General features: G+C 41.6%; 1 protein-coding gene across 4 annotated transcripts in view; it reads left to right on the top strand.

The window, feature by feature from the left end:
* Positions 1–23330, top strand: part of LOC147152347 (storkhead-box protein 2-like) — a 58758-nt gene that overhangs the window by 5793 nt on the left and 29635 nt on the right. The window contains exons 1-2 of one of the 4 annotated variants that reach the window (XM_086024017.1): positions 468–1221; positions 1308–1544. The exons of 1 other annotated variant lie outside the window; for it this stretch is intronic. In XM_086024017.1, the coding sequence (XP_085880143.1) occupies positions 1337–1544 (208 nt within the window). In that variant the 5' untranslated portion in view covers positions 468–1221; positions 1308–1336. Of the gene's footprint in view, positions 1–467; positions 1545–21448; positions 21805–23330 lie in introns of those variants that run through there. 2 more of the 4 variants (XM_086024018.1, XM_086024020.1) reach the window with 2 other exon arrangements.

Raw genomic sequence — 23330 nt, 5'->3', positions numbered from 1 at the left:
CCAAACATACCTCCTATTTAGCATTGTTTCAGTGTCGTTCATGCAGCTGACAAGCTTGAGTGATTGGCAGTACAATGTTGGTAGTGATGCAGAGCACATGCGCCAGTATGCCAGCAGACAAAAACAACCTATTGCCCGTGTTGCTGTGTAGGTTGCAGCATTTGGTCAATATGCGGCTCACTAAAAAGTCACACTCTGAGACTTGTGCTGATTGGCTGACTCATGGAATTCTGGATTCCACCCAATAAGACTTTAGACACACACACACACACACACACACAAGCTTGTGCACGGACACATCAATTCAGCTTTCGCATGTGTGTGTTTTCTATGAATGGGCAGCAGCCTCCAGTTTTTTCAACAGGGGGGAAATAAAGGGGTGGGCTCACAAGAATCCTGCCCCCCTCTCTTTGCCCCCTCCTCTCCCACAACACTGAACACAGGCAGAGAGAGCAGACGAGAGAGAGCTGAAGAGCGAGGTGAAGGCACAAAACAGAAGACAAAGAGAAGTGGAGACAGTTTTCGCTCTATTCAGGATCTACCACATATTGCTGATGTTTTTTTTTGCCATCATTCCTTGGTTAAGCTGTTGTAGTGTCAAATTTGAGTGGGTAAAAGCAGCATTTGTCAAACGCACTCTTGGAGCCATGTGAGTGGATCGATGTTGAAGAGAGGAACATAGCCGTGTCTGTTTTTCCCATGGATATTTTGTTGTCCGCTCTCCTCCCTCCACTTGCTTTCTTTTGTATTAGCACGCCCTCCCTCCTTCCTTTTTTCCTTCGCTTGGCTGCACAGGCTTTTTTTTGGTGACACAACGGCTTTCCTTCCCAGAGACCTCCTTTGACCCACACCAACGGCGTTGTCCCCTCAACGTTGTTGAGCTTGGGAATCGATCGCCCAAATCTAAAACAGACTTTTTTTCTTATTCTTTCTCTAGTCTTATTTTCACACATTTGCGTCAGTTGATGTATTTTCTATCCAACGACTTGCTGTGCTCGCATACATTTTTTTTTTTGTGACCCGAGAAGAAGACTGTGGATGTACTCACTGCTACATGCCTTTCTGAATCAAATCTGAGGATTCTTTTGGTCACGTCACCAGCGACATGACCATGAATGTAATTCTTTTATTATTTCACAAAATGGTGGTGGTTTGATTGTCATGAATGGACTTTAACCACCGGCTCTGCAGAATGGAATTCACGTGATAAGCTGCAGACAGGTAGCCTTGAGTCTTTTACCTGGCTGCAAACATTCAGCTTGCTTTTTTTCTTTTTAACTCAGCCTTGTGGCTAAAATTCTCACCAGATTGTTGTCTGCTACCCAATGTGGTGAGGATGAAGCAGACACACAGCAGCACTTTGAGGCGGGCATGGCCCAGCTCTGAGCTGTCAGAGCGGCTACTGTCACCAGCAGCCAGTGCAGAGCCTCCCAGGAGCCGACGCTCTCACAGCGAAAAGGACTACAGAATCCACAAACACAGGAAGAAGAACCACTATCCTGCACAGTACGTGTGTCAGAGTCCACCTGCTTACTTTCTCACAGGTACTTTGCACACAGCACTAGAGAGATTGTTTTTGAGTTGACAGAGCTTCTTAATAGTCTCTTTATTTGGAATTACTGTAGTTTTTTTTTTTTTTTGCTTTTACAACATGACTAGTGTTTTAGTCAATCAAGTTTAATCATGTAAAAATAGGGAATTTTAGGAAAACTGAATATCTACAGCTCCATAGGTAGCTGATGATGGTTGTTGCCATGGATACAACCCAACACTTTTGACACGTTATCGTGAGTCTGATTGGTTCCATTTGGTTTATGTAGTATTTCTTTGTGCTTGTAGCTTTGGGTAAAAATGAGCACCTGCATGTGTGCATTTATGTCATCAAATCTTTTTGGAATCAAGTATTCTGTCGATTATTCCATCCTTTATTCAAGATTTTGGATAAAAATATGTTTTGCATTATGGACTCAATTACATGTACTTTACATGTGAGGTGCACGTATTATGTTTGTTAGCTGTGTATATCTCGGCAATTCCCATTGGCTATCAAGTCTTCACCTTCAGATGTTGACACTGTGCAACCCCAAAAAGAAACTCCCATGAGCATCCAAGGCATCATTTAAAAGGACACACAAGTATGTCCGGAAGCTAACACAACAATTGCCCGCTAAGTTTGTGTGTGTGTGTGTGTGTGTGTGTGTGTGTGTGTGTGTGTGTGTGTGTGTGTGTGTGTGTGTGCGTGTGCATGTGTGTGTGTGTGCGCCGTGGAGGCCCTAGCTTGAATGGCACCCAATGAGCAAGACCCCCCTTTGTTGTGATATAGCTTATTTCAGGAGTAAGCTATTGTTGCTTGTGTTTTACAGCGCTATAAAGCAGCAATTCTTAGGGATAAGTGGACTTATACATATTTGAAAATACCGTAAGAATGTCGTTTTACAGAATTGGGTTCTTTATGATTAACATCTCCATCAATAAATGTCAAGCACGTGAACACATGGACCCCAAGTGGTGCTCAAATGTGATCTTTTACCCTGGATAAAAAAGTGTCCCTTTTGCTGCAGGCTTTTTTTCTTAAAGGCCAAAATGGCCGCACCCGGAGATGGCTAAAAACAAGTGGATTAACACTTATTCCGCAAACGCAATATTTATCAGAATTCCCTGTTCCAACTAGTGGGCTTGCATAGAGCACATTCATATGTACAAAACGACCGCCCCTAAGATGGCTAAGAACTAGGGATGTCACGATATCCAAATGTCACGATACGATAATATCACGATATGAACCTCGCGATACAATACAATACAATACAATACAATACAATTTTATTTATACAGCGCATTTCATAACAGCTAGAGCTGTAACAAAGCACTTTACATACAAACAATAGAAAGCCCATAATACAACAAGTGGAATCAATGAATTAACATAAATAAGACCGAGAATAGAAATGTGTCTTCAACCGGGTTTTAAAAGTGGACAGAGAGGGGGCTTGCCTAACATCTAATGGGAGGTCATTCCAAAGGGAAGGACCAGCAGTCGAAAAGGCTCGATCCCCTCTGAGGCTCCGCTTGGTCCTCGAGCAGCTCCTGGTCCGCAGACCTGAGGCTGAAGGAAGGTGCGTAGGAGTGGAGGAGCTCCGAGAGGTACGCCGGGGCGAGGCCATTTAATGATTTATAGACAAATAGGAGAACCATAAATCGAACACTGAAATGCACTGGGAGCCAGTCAAGGGAGGCCAGAGTTGGTGTGATGTGCTCCATCTACCGAGCTCCAGTTAGTAGGCGGGCAGCAGCATTTTGGACCAACTGGAGACGTTTAAGGGAGACTGGCTGACTCCAAAATAAAGTGCATTGCAGTAATCTAGCCGAGATATAACAAAGGCATGGATGACTGTTTCTAAGTGCTGATGGGAAAGGAGGGGCTTTACCTTAGCCAGCTATCTAAGGTGAAAGAAGCTCAACTTTACAACAGCGCTGATTTGCTGGTCTAATTTAAGATCACTGTCCATTTTAAAACCCAGGTTTAAGACTGTTGTCTTTCGATATGAAGCTAGGTGGCCCAGGTCAACAAGGTGGGATGCAGACGAGCCACTGGGCCCGAAGACCATAACTTCTGTTTTCTGTTTATTGAAATTTAAGAAATTCAGTGACATCTGGTCTTTGATGTCCTCTAGGCAGGAAAAAAGAGGTCTTATGGAGAATGCGTCTTTTTTGCTCAGCGGGATATGGATTTGGCAGTTGTCCGCATAGCAGTGGAAGGAAATAACGTGTTTTCTAAAGATGGAACACGGGGGCAGCAAATACAATGAGAACAGCAATGGCCCCAAAATAGAACCCTGTGGAACACCATACGATAGAGGGGCAGAGCGGGACTCAGAGGAACGTAGGCTAACAGAAAAACTCCTGTAGAGCGCATCCACTAATGCCCACTTGCAAACGAGTCAAAAGAATACTGTGGTCTACTGTATCGAATGCTGCAGTCAAAATCCAACAAAACGAGACATACGTAGTCTCCAGTGTCATTTGCCAGGAGGATGTCATTAAAAACACGTAGCAGGGCTGACTCTGTGCTGTGCATCTTCTTGAAGCGTGACTGGAAAACTTCCATAACATTATGTTCATCCAAGAAAGATCTTAATTGTGAGTGCATCACTTTTTCGCGAATTTTAGACATAAAAGGCAGCTTGGAAATGGGCCTCAAATTGGATAGCACAGCTTGATCAAGGTCAATTTTTTTCAGCAGGGGTTGCACTATAGCATGCTTAAAATGGTTGGGGACTATTACCGACAGAGATGTTGAAAAATATGTTCTGGTATGACTATTTTGTGGGACCTTTTACTTGTTAGAACATAGTTTTGTTTATGTGAGCAATAATCTATTTAATTTGTGTTTGAGTTGTAAAGGGTGTGTGTATGCATTCTGTAGAACATGAAATATAAATAGAAATTAAAAAACGAGCAGTTGCATGTAAATGTCTCTACACAATGCTAATTAGCTGTGGTCCAAATTACCGGTGTATATATAGTTCAAATACTACATTTAGCATTAACCTCAATGTATATAAATGGCCTACAATAACCAAACACCTAATATTGAGACACTTATTTGCTAATGCATGCACACATTGTGAATCGGTTCAATTTGTGGAGGCACTCAATTGTGTTATGTTGTCCGTCATCTGGCGATTAGCCTGGGTCTTACATAGGTGGCAAAAACAAGCATCAAAATAAACTGCACTGATAAACTAACCACCAGAGGGTGCTGGAACTTCACAAATGGTAAACAACTTGGGCTTTTAAACAGATTTGCTGCTATTAATATCGTGACATGACAACGGCGATATATTGTGGCAATTTTAATATCGCGATATCATGATATTGCAGATATTGTGACATCCCTATTAAGAATGGGTCGATTCTGTTGTTTAACTCATATTCCACAAACGTAATAACTATCAGAATGCCGCGTTTCGACTAGTGGAGGTGCATAGAACAAATTACTGTAATGAAAATTTGGGGGTTGACCTCCTCTTTAATTTCTTTGGCGTTAATCAGAGGCATTTTAAATAGTGGCAGGTGTGTGCTGACCCCATTTAAAAGTAACCCCAACTGTAATGACGTGTTTGCTCTACACTGTATGTTTTATTTCATTGTTAGTAACATAACTACAAGATATTATTGTGAAAATAATAACCAGTTTAATAAATTTTGCAGAAATGTCACCATTGTTGTCGACATCGCAATGCACTCTGGGTAGTGACGTAACATGATTGCGCACTGTTGTTTTTAGCAGATGCAGCTATCTGTTAACAACGATGAGCTGTTCAGCCGGTAATTCGAACCAGAGTGTGGTCAATGACATGAGGAAAGTGAAGAAGAAGCCCGTGATGAAAATGGAGATCGCGGATGTGTGGAAGTTTGAGTTAGTCATTTTCGGACATGCATGCCTCTGTCTGAGTAGGTGTGTTTGTCATTCGCGGTGGACATTGTACACTTGTAACATGACAGGCTGCTTGACTGACTTTGTGTTGCTCACTTCCTCCATTGCGAATTCGGTGTCCAGCATTTGGTTTTAACCGTCTTTCATAGCCAGAGACGGTGAGCCGTCTCATAAGCGAAGGGCGATGAAAGGTATCAAATGCGTCTGTGCTAAAATTACGAGAGCACAGCTGCGGTCTTTGGGCAGATGGACTCTTACAAATGCATCCTCCCACTTTTTTCTTAACTTACTTTCTATAGGAAAGCTATGGAAGCTAAATGCGGAAGTCAACCCAAACATATTTTTTTCAAGAATATGTTCCCAGCATGCCCACTAGTTCAAACACGGCATTCTGATTAATTTGCGTTTGTGGAATATAAATTAAGGAGCAAAATTCACTTCTTTTCAGCCATCTCTGGGGGCGGCCATTTTGTCTTCTGTCGACTGAAAATGACATCACAACTGCTCACAACGACCAATCACGGCTGATCTGTTTTCTGAATCTGAGCCGTGATTGGTCGTTGTGAGCAGTTGTGATATCATTTTCAGTCGGCAGAAGACAAAATGGCCGCACCCAGAGATGGCTAAAAACAAGTGGACTAACACTTATTCCGCAAACACAATAATTATCAGAATTCCCTGTTTCCACTAGTGGGCTTGCATAGAGCATATTCATATGTTTGCGTTGACTTCCCCTTTAAGTCGCTTTCTTTTAGGGCTGGGCGGTACGAATGAAAAGTACTGTATATCACGATATAAGTGTTTCATATTGGTCGATATATATATATATATATATATATATATATATATATATATATATATATATATATATATATTTTTTTTTTTTTTTTTTTTAACTATTGAGAATAATTACCTGGAGAAAAAAATGAATTTAGGTTATTTTATTTGATACAATTCAATACAATACAATACAATACAGAACAATACAATACAACTTTATTTATAAAGCACATTTCATAACAGCTACAACTGTAACAAAGCACATTACATGAACAGAATAGCAATAATACACCAAAAAAGACAGCTGAAAGTGATTATTTAAAACACAAGAAATTATAGACAGTAGACACCGAAAAACAGCAGAAAAGTGTCAGTCTCACGTCGGGTCAAAAGCCAAAGAATAGAAATGTGTCTTCAAACGAGTTTTAAAAATGGACAGAGAGGGGGCTGACCTAACAACCAATGGGAGGTCATTCCAGAGGGAAGGACCGGCAACAGAATAGGCTCCATCCCCTCTGAGGCTCCGCTTAGTCCTCGGCACCTCCAGTTGAGCCTGGTCCGCAGACCTGAGGCTGCGGGAAGGTGCGTAGGGGTGGAGGAGCCCATTTAAAGATTGGTAGACAAATAGACCTTTTTGGGTGGAGCTTGAGCATCAGCCTCCAAATACGTGCCTAAGGAATGTGAACTATCGCATTGTTTACGCATTTTATTGAATTGAATTGTATCGCTCCCTCACTGAACCGAATTGTATCAAACCGTTTCGCGCTTAACGATATCGTTTTTGAATCAAATCGCAATCTGTATATCTCTATGTATCAAATTGTCCTTGTGCCAGAGATTTCTCACACAAATTTTTGTCCACTTGGGGTCGTCATCCTTACTTTATATTGAAATACTGCGACGTTTGAGTATAGATGGCTTTAATCGGCGGTGCTTGGCTTGTTGAGTGATGTGGGCATCAGTGAATGAGAGTGTAGAGTTGGCCGGCAATGAACTGGCTAACCTTTTAGCCAGTCTGCATGTTCAGTTACTTGGCTTGAGTTGCGGCCATCAGCAGTATATGAATGATTGTGCGTATTACGTGTTTTATTACCGGTTATTCAATAAAGCACTTGAAAGTGCACTGTCATTTTTGGCCACTTGCAGGAGCATTACAATATGTTCTAATTAGCAATGGTAGGCTATATTAAATTACTGATACAGTACATTAACTTCCGTGTTGGTGATTTGTGGGCAAGCTGCTGTGGTACACACAAACAGGACCCATTGATACCCTTTTAAATTGCATTTTAGATATTACGTCATGGATGGCAGATAATTTCCTACAGCTCAATCAGGACAAAACTGAGGTTTTAGTTATCGGCCCGGAAGGTCATAGAGAGAAACTTTTACCAAAACTACAAGATTTTAAACCCTCAGAATGTGTGAAGAATCTGGGCGTCATCTTTGACTCTGAGCTCAGTTTTATTTCTCATATTAAAAATGTAACCAAGATAGGTTTCTATCACCTTAAGAACATCGGCAGAGTCCGCCCGTTTCTCTCTCAGGCTAACACGGAAGTGCTGATGCAAGCTTTTATTTCCTGTCGTTTAGATTATTGTAACGCCCTGCTCTCTGGCCTCCCCAAAAAGAGTATCTTTTCTTTACAACTACTCCAGAATTCAGCAGCTCAGGTGCTGACGAGAACCAGAGGGCGGGAGCACATTACACCAATTTTGAAATCGCTGCATTGGCTACCCGTGTGTTTCAGGATCGATTTTAAGGTACTTTTATTAGTTTATAAATGTATTAATGGTCTTGGGCCATCTTATTTATCTGATTTGCTTTCATCATACCAGCCCTCGCGGATCCTGAGGTCCTCTGGCGCCGGCCTTTTAATTATTCCAAGGGTGAGGACCAAAACGCATGGCGAGGCAGCATTCAGCCACTTTGGTCCTCAACTTTGGAATAGCCTGCCAGAGGATGTCAGGTCCGCAGAGACTGTTGATATCTTTAAGAGGAAGCTCAAGACACACCTTTTTAGTTAGGCTTTTAACTAATTTAAAGTAATTTATCTTTTCTTTTGACTGAGGATTCTTCGTCTCTTATTTTACTGATTTTAGTTCTTCATTTATATTACTGTGTTTCCTCATGGGGGGCCCTCCGCGTTGGGGGGGGGGGGGGGGGGGGCTGCCCTTCCCGCAGGGGCCGTCATCGCAGGGGCTCCGTGGGTCCGGGTGGCCGGGGGCCTCTACACTTTGTGTGGGGTCCACCCGGCTGATCCGGGCCGGGGGTCTCTGTGATGGCGGCAGTCCCTGTGGCCCGTGGGCTGTCATTCCCCTCAGCGTGAACGAGCCCCCCTTGGGTACCCTTTCCTCATATGGTTCCTCTGTGCCTTGTTATGTCTTTTTTTAACAAAGTTTATCAGGTTGTGTGCTTTGTGTGTCAATGTGGGGTGTGTGTGTGTGTAGGTGCGAGTGCTGATGTACTGGCGGATATATATCTTTGGGTTTGTTGGGTGGGAGGGCGTAAGCGGGTCTTCCTTTTTATGTTGTGTTCTAGATTTTTACTGGACAGCACTTTGAGTTGCATTCTTTTTGTATGAAAAGTGCTATATAAATAAATTTGATTTGATTTGATTGCACTTCATCCTCATTTTCAATATGAAATGATCCCCAAATTTGGACATTCTCTGTTTTTGATGGACTCCCCTTTTGTTTGTTCTTTTTGGCCCCTGTTGTCTTGTCGCCATTGCGCCAGCTTTTTCTACACGAAGTGGTGTATCCGACTGCAGTAACATTAGTCTGTATGGGAAAATGCTCCTTGCAAAGCTACGAGGCTGAGATTTTGTTAATAATCAAATTATTTGAATTATTCAAATAATCAATCTAAATATATTATAAGGTAGGTGTCCCCAATCACTGATGTGCGGCAATTAGCAACCAGCAAACTTGTCAGCAAACCCCTACACCAGACCCCACCATTGTCTGTGATTACCTTCCTAAAGCCGGTATCCCACTGAGGGGCGAATGTTTGCGAGTGCTGGAAAAGATAGCGAATGAGCATTCACGCGAAGGTTCAATGTCCAAAACGTTCTCCAGACATTGGCCAGCAGTTTTAATGTTTTTTCTCGTTGCAAGGAAATTTTGAGCATGTTGAAAATTCCCTTGCAACAAGAAAAGTACAGGCGAACATCTGGAGAACGTTTGGCGAACGTTCTCGACCTTGAATGAACCCTCACAAACCCCGACGACTGGGATATGCTGGACCAGCCCCGCAACCTCCCCCGGCAATAGCCTCCGATGGTTCCTTGGGATGGTTGCCGGCGAATGGTTGCCAGCCTGCGAAAAGTATGTACCGGTACTGTACTTGTATGAACCCATCTGTTGCAGAAAAAAGATTGGGGTCCAATTCAAGTTTTTGTATCGCCCTGAATCACTGAAAAGAGTCAAGGGGCTTCACAAGCCCACAATTGACAAATATTAATGCGATCCCCTGATCCAAACCCCCAAAGAGGGCAAGGAAAAAAAATCAAAAACCCTTAAAAGGAAAATAGGGGGAACGCAGGGAAGGGATCACAGATTGGGGAATCTCTTTCAGGATGACCAGGCTACAATGGATGCAGAGTGGGCAACATTTAATACATAATGTGGTGCTGTACAATATGAACTAGAAGAGCTTGAGAGTTCATTTAATAAAATGAAGCACAAAGACACATTCGGAGAAGTGGGTCTTCCTCAAAACCAGGCCTGGTCGGTTTGATGCAGAATTCTCCATAGCAACGCTTGTGGGTACGTGGCCCGACTCAGATATTGTCCTGGTCGGATGCTACAGTATCTGTACAGCTGCAGCAGCAACCTCTCCAAGCAGGCTAACACGAGCAGGACAGAGAAGAAGCTGTAGTAAAACAGGGGTACATGTAGTTTACCTTCACGCAAGAGTATAAAAATAAGTCTTGTGTCAAGATTTGAATACTGTTGTAAGCTACCCATTATAAGGTGCCCGTTCAGCCAAAAAATGCAATGCCACCATTGTGACAGCTGGTATTGATTATTGTGGCCATACAACTCAGTTTTTGTCTCATCTGACCACAGAGCTCTCCACCACTCATATTCAGTCAAGTTTATTAAGAATCGTTGAATTTGATACCGGTAAGTTGTTTTTCAAAGTTTTTGACGCCATAATAATCAGGGAATGTCTGTTTTTGTTCTCTACATAATCCCCTGTTCCAGAAAAGGAACATCATTTGGAACTGTATGCATCACTTGGCAGTGTGATTTGTTGTGACACCCAAACTGCCTTGTGTTCAAGTACGTCAGTCATTTGATTATATTGCCAAAATGAAAGCAAGAACTGAACAGTCATTCGTTTTTTTTTATCAGGTATGTACTGTAAGTATAGAAGATTATTTATTGAACCTTTATTTATCCTGGTAGGGCAAATGAGTCCCAGTTTTTGAATGTACTATTCCCCTTTTAATATTTAGATGAAAGCATCAGCATTCTCACAGAGCTTCTGCTGCTCTCGTAGTAACAGCTGAATGGCTGTTTTGTGATGACCTGGAATGAGGACCAGCAGCTCTCAGCAGGAGAACCTCTATGCATCCTCAAACTGTTGGCTCTTATTCCTCACACACTTGAATAGTCTCTTATCCTATATTTGTACAGTGCCTAACTGAGCTGGATAAGCTTGTGTGTCCCGTGACTTGTCCTATTTTGTAAGAATCTACCACTTCACAATCGCTGGTTCAATTTGTGGCTTTTTATTGTAAACTTCTATTTGAACATTTGCTCACTGCTTGATTCCAACCAACTAAAAGTGACTTTTGTTGTGAATACGTTTACATGTACTGTTGCTCATAAATGGCTAATAAATCAATTTTAGCCAACTTAATCAAATGGTAGCGTGTTGTAGTGTGGTTATAGGCTGTCGAGGTATTATCTGGATTGTGAGTATTAACCAGCTGACTTGTGCATGTATGCCCGGTCTTAAGGATGTAACAATAGCCTGTATTGTACGGAGACAAACGAGGCAGATAAGCTCTGTACTGTGTTCTGACTTTTTCCTGGCTTCTACACACAAATGACCAAAATCCAAATACAACTGTATTCTGTTCACAAATATTCAACATTGAAGCTTTGTTGCAACTGAGATCCCATCATTGTTATGCTTCACCAATAAGCACAACATTGCTTATGTCCAACCATGGTGGATGCATGTTCTCTACAGAATAATATTACATCTCTTTATTGATATTACAGTTCTGTAAGTATAGTGGTTTGTTTGGCGAAAAAGCATTTCAGCACTATGATTGTGTTTCTGAAAACAGGAACCAGGCATAGGGTCACCAAAAACAGTCTGGCGATTAGATTTAAAGAGCAGGTCGTTTTCTTTGGACTGTCAGTTCTGGGTTAAGGTCTCGGCATGGCTGATGCCCTGGAGAAGGAGCATTGAAATACAAATCTTATAGAGCCACCAAAAATGTTTTCAATGAGTCCAAGGTCCACTTATTGAAGTTAGTCAGGCTACATATGATAATACTATAATGTTCAAATCAAAACGTCCTTTTCATTCAAAACAACAAGCATATCAACCAAACTAAAATTTACAGTCATTTCTATTTGATGTCAATTAAACTACATAGTTGAATTGAGAGAGTGATTTTCTTCGTTTTAGTTTCCGCTTTTTGTTTACTTTCAAACATTGTCCATCACTTTAGTCCCTGCATTATTTTATTATTTCTGAAGCTGAGTATGGCTCCTTGTGCTGACCCAAAATCCACGCCAAAACAAGTAAGTACTCTATTGCTTTTTGTTTTCCTTTCACAAAAATCTTGCTTGCTGCTAGGGCTGTGCCATAAATCAATATCAGTATGTCTCTTGATAGACATGTGATCATAATACTGTATGTTTGATAGAATGTTCGATAGAAAGAAATCAGCAAAAATCTCTATCCTGAACTGCAAGGCATTCTGTGTGATGCAGGCACAGGCTACAGTATGGAATTAGATTTGTGCCACCATTAAAAGCACGTAACAGGAAATTTTAAGCACACAAACGTTCTTGTGAGCCAAGCCTGCCCAGTGCTTATCTGTCAACCTGAAGCAGAGCCCACCGAAAACAACCATGCACGCACTTCGCACGTGTGGTGTACGCGGGCAGAATGGAAGTGTGGCTTTATGGCGTTAGATCGATGCCACAATTACGTAAGCGCAATGTCAAAAACCGCGTACAAAAATGTGTTTCACAATACAATACAATACAATTTTATTTATAAGCGCATTTCATAACAGCTAGAGCTGTAACAAAGCACTTTACAAGCAATATAATAGAACAAAAACAATAAAAGGCTGTGATACATGTATTAATAAATATGTATATTAGTGCTGTCAAGCGATTAAAATTTTTAATCGTAGTTAATCACATTTTTTCATAGTTAAGTCGTAGTTAATCGCATATTTTATTTATTGTAAAAAAAATCCCTTGATTTTTCTGTCCCATTATTTTCTTGAATTTTAATACCCTCAACATGAATAATTGATTTTCTTATGCAAATACTTTATTAAAGCGAAGTCAACCCAAACATATTTTTTAAGAATATGCTCCATGCAAGCCCAATAGTTGAAACAAGGCATTCTGATAAATATTGCATTTGTGGAATAAGAGTTAATCCACCTGTTTTTAGTCATCACTGGGGGTGGCCATTTTGTCACATCTTTCAACTGAAAATGATATCATAGTTGCTCAGGGCTCACGTAACGACCAATCACAGCTCACCTGTTTTCTGAAACTGAGCCATGATTGGTCATTATTTGAGCCCTCAGCGCATCTGTGATGTCATTTTCAGAAGTAATAAAATGGCCGACCCCTGAGATGGTAAAAAATGGATGGATTTTACAACTTAACTCATTCCACAAACACAATATTAATCAGAATGCCTTGTTTGAACTAGCGGGCCTGCATAGAACATATTCTTGAAAAAAAAAAAGTTTGGGTTGATTTTCTCTTCAATTGAAAAAACAAGCATTGGATTCAACTCACGCAAACAGCCCCTCAGCCCTTTTCAAACACACACACATACACTTTCAGCTGTTACTGAAAGCATGCTACTGAACACCAATTGATTGGCTAATCTTGTCTTGCTTTAGAGAGAAAATATATATGACAAACACAACACTGCATTTTAAGGGGAAGCAAGGAAAGTCTATCTAATCTAAGCAGTCTATGTAACCATAGGATGTATCTGTATGTACAGTATTTATGTATATGCTGTAGCTACGTATGATCTTAGCTAAATATTAGCTGGATATGTGCATTTGTGTGTTGAACATGTTGGTTCAATGTTGCAATTAGACGTACTTAGCCGATTCTGACTTTGGGTCATGAGCCGCATCGCGTCATTCTATGGCTAGGCGTTGGCCGAATGAACCGGCCGGGCCGGCCCGGGCAGGATGACTGACCCCGTGAAGGGCGACTGTGGAGACTGTGTGTGGGCAGCTGTGGAGATCTGTGGGAATTGGCCCGCCCAGAGTCGGCGCCGCCGCCGCTGCCCACGCTTGCCGGCCGGGACGAAGCGGGCCGAGGAGCTGAGCGCGAGTGGACTCGAGCTAACGTGCTATTGCTACGCACCTTTGGCGGCAGCCCAAGGCTGCGCGCCATGTGCGCGCACACATTTTTTTTAATCGGTCGTACTTTTTTCATAGCTCTTCCGCGCGGCTAACTAGGAATCGGAACTTAGCACCGACCTTCTAAAATCTGAACGGTTCCGGGTGAACCGGGATGATGGAACTGATTCCACTCGAATCGGGTTTTTCGGTGCCCAACCCTAAGGGGGACACAGCCGTGCATGTGTCTGCCGAGGAATTCATCCTCATCGTCAATATTTTGAAGCAGATGTAACGCCTCCTCTACTCTACTCTAAAGCTTTTTTTTTTTCAAGATACATGTATAGATCATAGCCTTTATAAATGCAGCCGCTGGTTGCTATGGAAACCTTAATCACGCGAGCAAAAGAATTGACGGCGTCAAAAGGGGCTGGAATAACGCGCTAAATTGACAGCCCTAATAGATATAAATAATATATAAACGTGTATGTAAGGTGAATTACCACGTACAAAAGTGGTCATTCGTTTCGGTATGGCATGTTCGGTTCGGTCCACTTGCGTTCGGTTCGGTCCACTTATTAGAGCGAGCTTACGCGCGGACGCTGACTGTTGCGTGCGGGAGACGAGAGTGGCGGCACAACAGTGAGAGCCAGAGCTCGAAGGTCCCCGCATACACTGCGGTCTCCTGTTTGGGAATATTTTGCCTTTCCTGTTCCCGATCGCCGATGGGGAAAGGTGCGTGGATAAATCCGAAAGTTGTGTGTCGACATTGCTACATGAGATGGGCGGCTATGTTGCGACTAGCACGTCTAACATGCACGACATCATCCGACTGTGAATGTTTCTCAAACGAGGAAGCAGAAACGTCAAACTTAAATAACGAGATTTATCATATTGTAGCGTCTTCCAGGAACACGCCGTCAGACGTAGTTTAATTATCACGTTTTTATTAATCCAAGTACAACTGCTCGCGCTCTTCTTTCTCCGCTGCTCCACTCGCTTGCCGTACGATACATTCATGAACCTCGGAAACATCACAACTCAGCAACACACAAATCCGACCACAACACAGATAACCCAATTCCTTACAATATGCTGTTGAACATTCAAAGATTTCAATGCCTAAAAAGTGTATGCAATTCCATAAAGATTTTTTTTTTAATTCATTATAAAAAGAGTTTTAATATAGTTAGCAATAATTGTTATTGTATGTATTTTTTTTTATCACAAAAAGTGTATGTATGTACTGATATGACAACTTGGCTTTAACCTGAATACTTAGATGTGTCATAGGCTTTTGCTACTGAGTGTTTAAAGATTTCAGTGTCTTAATAATTTACTAAATTAAGAGAACTTTATTGTTAGTGTATTTTTTATTCTGGTGTAATTTCTTAGAATATCACCCGAATGGTTCGCTTTTAGGCGGCACGGTGGTCGACTGGTTAGCACGTCCGCCTCCCAGTTCAGAGGTCGTGGGTTCGATCCCGGCTCCGGCCTCCCTGTGTGGAGTTTGCATGTTCTCCCCGTGCCTGCGTGGGTTTTCTCCGGGCACTCCGGTTTCCTCCCACATTCCAAAAACATGCATGGTAAGTTGATTGGATACTCTAAAACTGGCCCTAGGTGTGATTGTGAGTGCGGATGTTTGTCTCTGTGTGCCCTGCGATTGGCTGGCAACCAGTTCAGGGTGTCCCCCGCCTACTGCCCAAAGACAGCTGGGATAGGCTCCAGCACGCCCCGTGACCCTTGTGAGGAGAAGCGGTACAGATAATGGATGGATGGTTCGCTTTTATTTATTTTTTCTAAAAAATGTACCATTTACTTGTCATCTTTTCAAAATAAACGTTTAAAAAAAAAAAAAAAAAAAGGTTTTTGGTATCGAAAATATACCGAACTGAAGTTTCCAAAAAAACGAACCGAACCGAAATGTGATTTAGCGTACCGCTACACCCCTACTCGCGTGTACAAAAAGCATTTTTTCTGCGTTCAAAACTTTGTTTGTACAAAACCGTCCACACGCACACACAAGATAGTTTTTTTACGCTTGTTTCTTCTCTCTTACAATACAATACGCTGATTCACACTTGCGATTCAGGCGTTATAATTGTGCTACAATTCTTAACAAATCAGGAGTCGGACAGTATTGCTAATTCTGATTGGCTGTGTACTATCCAACCATAACTAAGAAGTGGGGAGAAACCGGAAGAAAAAAACAACTGCCGGTCTCTCAAGGGACAATAACGTTAAACCAAACAAAGATACTTGGAAAAAATATATATTTTTGAATTATTAAAAACAACAATACACCACACCCTTCCATCGATTGTTTGTGGTTGAGGCTTCTCGGACGTCGTAATTTCTGCTGTAAAATGTGATTGTATAGTGAACAGCCAATCAGAATTACCCTTACTGTCCGAATCCTGATTGTTGAAGAATTGTGGCATAATTATAACGCCTGAATCACAAGCGTGAATCAGCGTATTGTACCCGTAGTAGAGAGAAGAAGCAAGCGTAAAAAACGATCTTGTGCGTGCTTATGGATGGTTTTGTACACGTTTTTGAATGCACAAAACATGCTTTTTGTCCGCGGTCTTTCACATTACATACACGCAAGGCACTTTTGTATGCGGTATTCGACATTGCACTTACGTAATTGTGGCATCCATCTAACGCCATATGGCTTAACTTTGCTCAAATAAATGACCAGGTGTCTCAGTGCAACACTTGCAATAAGATTATATTGTGCAAACTAACATGATTAAACACCTCGGGGAGAAGGGAGTTCTGTCTTAAACATGCGACCTTCAGATTCACGCTGAAGTCACAGCCAGATAAGTAAAACAATAAAATGTCCTATGCATACAATGAAACCGCTAACAAGTTAAATTATTGCATATTGTTATAAGTATTAGTTTGTGAGTTTTTCTGGATGTTACACTTATATTGTATAATCAATGAATGAAGGTTAATGTAAATGTATCAATGCTACCGATTTAGGGTAGCATCTTTACATTATCCGCAAATACGGATAATAATTTTCAGATTTCACGTTGAGATTGCCTGGCTCTTTGTTATTGTACCTACCTTTGAGTCATTTAGACCAGAGGTCCCCAAACCCTGGTCTGCGGCCCTGTACCAGGCCGTGGATCCATAAAGGAAGAATAACCTCATTTATAATAATCATTCCTACATCAGAGCCCGCAGCTCTTTCTACTCCTGCATTCTCATGGGCGACAACGGCCGCATTGCATTAAATGACCGACGCATTGTGTCGCACGACCCTCTGCAACACATGCCGTGTACACGACACAAAATGTCGCCGCGCGTAGAATGCTAAGGCAAACTGCACACGGCATTGCCGCATTGACATCTGCACTGGTGGCGGCCGCTCTCATATAAAGAGGCCTTAAGTCAAGTGCTGTCAAACGTCTCTGAAGAAGGTGAATGCTGATCACCGTAACTGCACAGGGTTTGAAGAAATAAGTTAAAAACTTTGATGTAATAAGACACCATACTCGTTTTTGATGTTGCAATTCCGAGACATAGAGAGGTGCAGTGTTGTCTTTTAAACAGGTCTTTTACTTTCCAAACTCACAAGAATACAAGCACCGTCTCTCTTTCACATGCCTCCACTGGTCGAAGTCGGGAGGCGTTCAAAGCTCGCCTATGAGCACAATAATGTATCATTACCGTTATGGCAATGGGAAAAATCAGTTATTTGCAACAAAAAAGAAAATCCAGTAGAATTAGCAAAATAAATTACATGAGGGTGTTTGTGAACCAATAGCAAAGTAATCACTTATTTTAACATCATCATGAACACAATTCTGAACCAATCTAGTCTCCCACATTTACTGAGACAAATAACAGTGCAACAAATTGGGTTGTCTGTGTTGTGGTGACATTTGTGTTTTGCTAAGTTAAGTTGTTTCCGAGGTTCCTGAATGCATCACGCGTATTGCTGGATGAGAGGGGTGTGCGAGTGAGAGAGGAGTGACCGGACTGCGAGAAGGACGAGAGATACGTGTGTACTTATGACAGAACTGTTGTTGCACCGTAGTTGGCGTCGGCTACGGCCCACAGTAGCCGTGTTGGAAAACTAAAAAGGGAGATAACTAAGCTACGTCTGATGTCGTGTCTTCGGAAGACGTTACAATACACATCAATCGGACACTTAGAATTTATTTTCCCAAGCCACGCAGAGCTTGTGTAAGCTGTTAAAATAAGGATGAAAGAGCCGCAGGTTGCCGACCCCTGACATAGATGAACAACCATTCACACTCACAATCACACCTAGGGACAATTTAGAGTGTTTCCATTAACCTTCCACGCATGTTTTTGGAATGTGGGAGTAAACCGGAGTAACCGGAAAAAAATCACGCAGGCAAGGGGAGAATATCTAAACTCTACACAGTAAGGCCAGAGCCTGGATTCAAACCCACAACCTCTGCACTGTGAGGCGGATGTGCTAACCAGTCTGACATTGTGGCGCCTGGCGCATTTGTGAAATGCGTAAATGACATGACGTCATCTTTAATAGACGCCCGGTTAGTGATGATTACAGTGACGGACAAAAACCCGTTGGTGGTTAATCCATAACTTTTCTGAAGTTTGCCGTCCTTCCTCAGCAGAACAGATGTCCGTCAGTGATGGACTGAGGGACCTTCTGTCAACACTGACGGAATGCTCACCTCTGGCTAGTTGGCTACTATACAAAAAAAATGTATGCGTTTAAAGTGTTGTGAAATGCGCTATATAAATAAATTTGTATTGTATTGTATTTCTTCACTCAAAAGTCTTTACTCTTAAATTGGTAGTCAACCCAAACATGTTTTTTTTTAAGAATATGTTCTTTACAGGCCCACTAGTTGAAACACAGCATTCTGATTTAATATTGTGTTTGTGTTAAGCAACAAAATCCACCTGTTTTTAGCCATCTCTGGGGGCGGCCATTTTGTCACTTCTGTCAACTGAAAATGACATCACACACTCTCAGGGCTCAGCTTGAGAAAACAGGTGAGCTGTGATCGGTCGTTATCTGAGCCCTGAGCAGTTATGTATACTATATGAAATATGAGTAATCACATTGACTTGTTTCAACTAGTGGGCCTGCATAGAACATGTTCTTGAAAAAAATATGTTTGGGTTGATTTTCACTTTAAGGAAATAGTAAGGTGAAAAATAGACACTCTTTAGATGCATGAGACCCACATGCATCCAGTATTAATGTTAAATATCATCGCTGTCCTGTGAAAAACACTTGTCCATTTAAAAAAAAAGTTTCTTATGAGAGGGTTTTGGACCCAATAGCAGACGTGACACGGAAGTTGAAGAGTAATAAGTGTTTATCAAAGAAAATACAACGTAACTACAGAGAGGTGGACTGGAAGAGAGTTTGCATCCTCACTCCAAAAAGGTTTGACATACTGACTTAATGTGGACAAGCAGAATGGTGTGAGTAACTCAAGCTTCTAAACTGTAAGACAATCAGGCCTATATGACACAATAAAGGACAAAGCATAAAAGCACCAGAGCAACTGCATAGCAACTAACAACCAGTCATAACAGTACCCCCCGCCTCAAGGGGCTCCACCCGGTGTCCAGAGTCTAAAATAACACAAGACAAACAAGGTCAAAAATCAAAAACACTAAAAAACAGAACTACAAAACAACAAAAATCAAAGCAACTAAAAAAAAAAAAAAACTACGAAACCATCTTGACTTGGATTGAGACCGCAAACAAACACGTGACAAAAACAACGAACCAACAAAGACTGAAGGTAAGCAAGGAACTAAATACAAACTGATGAGACGAGGAACACCTGGACAAGACACAACGTGTTAAAGGGAGCCGATTGAGTAACTCAAGGGATCTGGTAACCAAGCACAGGTGGACACAAATAACCTAACGAGACATCCATCCATCCATTATCTGTACCGCTTCTCCTCACAAGGGTCGCGGGGCGTGCTGGAGCCTATCCCAGCTGTCTTTGGGCAGTAGGCGGGGGACACCCTGAACTGGTTGCCAGCCAATCGCAGGGCACACAGAGACAAACATCCGCACTCACAATCACACCTAGGGGCAATTTAGAATATCCAATCAACTTACCATGCATGTTTTTGGACTGTGGGAGGAAACCGGAGTGCCCGGAGAAAACCCACGCAGGCACGGGGAGAACATGCAAACTCCACACAGGGAGGCCGGAGCCGGGATCGAACCCGCGACTTCTGAACTGTGAGGCGGACGTGCTAACCAGTCGACCACCGTGCCGCCCTAACGAGACAGATACATATAAAAGAATCACAAGGCAAAACATGAAACTAATTTCTAAATCAAAACCAAAATCAACGGCAGATCGGAGAAAGCCAGACAAGAGGTTCCTGGCGAACCCAAATATGTATTCATATTATAAAATGACAAAAACTCATTGCATCATACCTTATTGAACAGAGCTCTACCATATTGAATTAGGATCCCACTGAATGGAACCAAATCGCTTCATTCCTCATTCCATGTATCAAGATGCGTATTGGATTGTCTTTTTGAAGATATACACTCACTTAGAACTTTGGCTTTTTCCCATTTAATGAATGGATTGTCTCAGGATGAACTCATTTGAAAACTAGGGACATAGGTGAAGCCAAGAGATATTTCTCAACTTGATCTTGAATAAACCCACAATTTTCTTCCTCTAAAAAGGGTTATGACAGAAATAGATGGACAAACCACCAGTGAAACATTATCCAACTTGATTGTATGATACTATGGTTGGAAGTTAGACATTTGGTAAACAGGAATATAATTGTTGTAAAAAGGCTCATAAGTCATAGAAGTTTAGAAGTTTCCATTTTTTTGCAAGTTGTCAGACCTGTTTTCACTGTCATGTCATTAAACTCATTTATTGACTGAGGAAATGTCAGCTGGTGTGCATGTGTCAAAATTTTAAAAATAGATAGTCTCTTTAGAACGTGTCTTGACTCTGTTTCCTGTTGATTCTCTGAAGCACAGTTTTGGAGTCCATTTGGTACAACTTTTTTCAGTTCCATTTTTGAAGAGAGCAAAAGATACTTTACCCTGACGTGTTTTTTTTTTTGTTGTTTTTTTTTTGGGCCCCAAAGAATATTCAAAGCAACTGTATGTGTGCTTTTTTTTTTTGATGGTCTACAGTAATGTCTAAGATTAAGAATGCATAATCACAGACTTTATAATAATACACCTGGTTCTGACTCAACATCTCCATCGTGTTAAAACACGCATGATCAAGTTTAGAGAACTCAGTAAATCACACGTTGGATTTTGATAGAGGTGCTTCAAGGGGAAGTCAACCCAAACATATTTTTTTCAGGAATGTTCCCAGCAGGCCCACTAGTTAAAACACGGCATTCTGATTAATTTTGCGTTTGTGGAATATAAGTTAAGCAGCAAAATACACTTGTTCTTCACCATCTCTGGGGGTGGCCATTTTGTCTTCTGTCGACTGAAAATGGCATCACAACTGCTCACAACGACCAATCACGGCTGACCTGTTTTCTGAATCCCATCCGTGATTGGTCGTTGTGAGCAGTTGTGATGTCATTTTCAGTCGACAGAAGACAAAATGGCCGTTCCTACACTGCCGATGTAACACAAATTTCCGTGTATGTCAGATTTCACCGTTAAAGTCGAAATTCACGTCAAAATACTTTGTATAAAAAAATGAAAATACATTAAAATAAAAAACATAAGATGCTGTACTTAGCATTACTGCTGAGAAGTGGATGGAGAAGGAGGAGGGCGAAAAAGGCAAAGATACTGCCGGCGCGCAAACAGACTCGATCGAGACACTGCGCATGCTCAACCGCAAGCAATGCTGGTCTTTGTAGTACAGGAAGTGCTTGTATGCGGAAGTGCGTTGTTTGATGCGAAACCCATCTTAAATACACAAGAAGAGGTAGACAAGCTCAGAGACGCAGCACAAAAGCACACTTTTGGAGCGAGGAGGAAACCGGCTACTTCATTCCTGTAGTGAGTGACATGAATATCAAGTTTTCTTGACAGTTGAAAGTAACATGCGGAAATGACGTCCATTTGAGTCATGACGCCGTGTGTCACCGTACACAGTGGGTTATTCAAATGCCGGAGCAACTCTGTCCGCTCAACCATGTAAACAGGATATTCAGAATGTTTCAGAAATCGGGCATGTTTCAGTGGCACGGGCGTCATAAAGTTGAAACCATAGGTCGCTTACGTCGTAATTTGAGGACTGTCTGTAATAGGTGGGCAACAACTGCGTGTTGACGAGAACTTAATTCATCAATAAGTCTGAGGATAACGCGCACCATCTCCAAGACACTTTGTGGCACTGTGTCGTTATTGTGCAAAGACTTCACTCAGAATACGACATACGACCAGTCAGGTTAGAGTAACTGATGGTGAGTGATATTTTTTCATCTTTTTCTATCCTTCAAAATATGTCTTCTCATGAAAATGGTCGGTGGCAATGAAATGTTTGGGGACCGCTGTCTTTAATCATTAAGGAATAAAAACTTTGTGCTTGTGCAATGATGAAATGTCAGTGCTAAATAAATATTTTAATAATTGTTTAACAACAATAGCCAAGAGGATGATCAGTGCCTTCTTTCTCCCCAATCAACGTAATGTATCAGACGAAACCAATCCTGGACTGGTCGCCAGTCAATCGCAGAGCACATATAAAGAGGGACAACCGCTCACTCTCACATTTACACTGTCTTGTAGTGTCTTTTAAGTTACAAGACGACAAATACAGTTCAACTGCAAATGCTGCTGTCAATACCTACAAACATGTGCAAAGTGCGAAATTTGCTGATACGTCTTGCACTGCTGGTCTGAACATTAACTTTACATTTTTAATTAACTTGTACTTGTACTGGTTTATGTTGTCGAAACTGGCTCCACAAAAAGTGAAATGAAAACATTGTACTTTCTGCAAATATTTATCAACTGTAATGTGAAATTGGATGGAAATGTGAATATTTAATTTTATTAAATTGAATATTTAGCGGCTAATGTGCTCCTACTAAAACATTGTTAATCTGGAGCCCAGTTGAAATACTGCAAAAAAGACGACCTCCTGATCATAAGCGACAAGCATATGGCTGCCATTTGGTGACCCGCTAGCTAGCGGTTGGCGTGAGAAGCTAACATAACTCAGTGCTCCATCAGCACAAGGAGACACACTCAAATGCACGCACTATGACTGTCGTATATAGACTATCTATTGTTTACCTGGAGCCCTTAAACATATTTTACAAGACATGACAGGTATGAGCACAAATATTATTGCACATACACATAGATTTAGATGTGAACAGGAAAACAACAGGTGGCTTTTGTTGCTCTATTCACATTATTCAACAGCCACTGGCCTGGTATGTGTACTACATTTTAGCAGTGGTGGTTTTTCACAATAGACTCGCAAGATATGCGGTCATTGGCAGTGTGATGAATCACAGATAGACTTTATATAACAGTAATGCTGCCGAGTAGTGCACATGGCTCCTGTTCACCAT

Source organism: Filicampus tigris, chromosome 2 (assembly GCF_054856515.1).
Source record: "Filicampus tigris isolate MCC_2025a chromosome 2, RoL_Ftig_1.0, whole genome shotgun sequence".
Lineage (NCBI taxonomy): Eukaryota > Metazoa > Chordata > Actinopteri > Syngnathiformes > Syngnathidae > Filicampus > Filicampus tigris.
The sequence above is the reverse complement of the archived record's forward strand: the minus strand, read 5'-3'. Positions and strand labels throughout refer to the sequence as shown.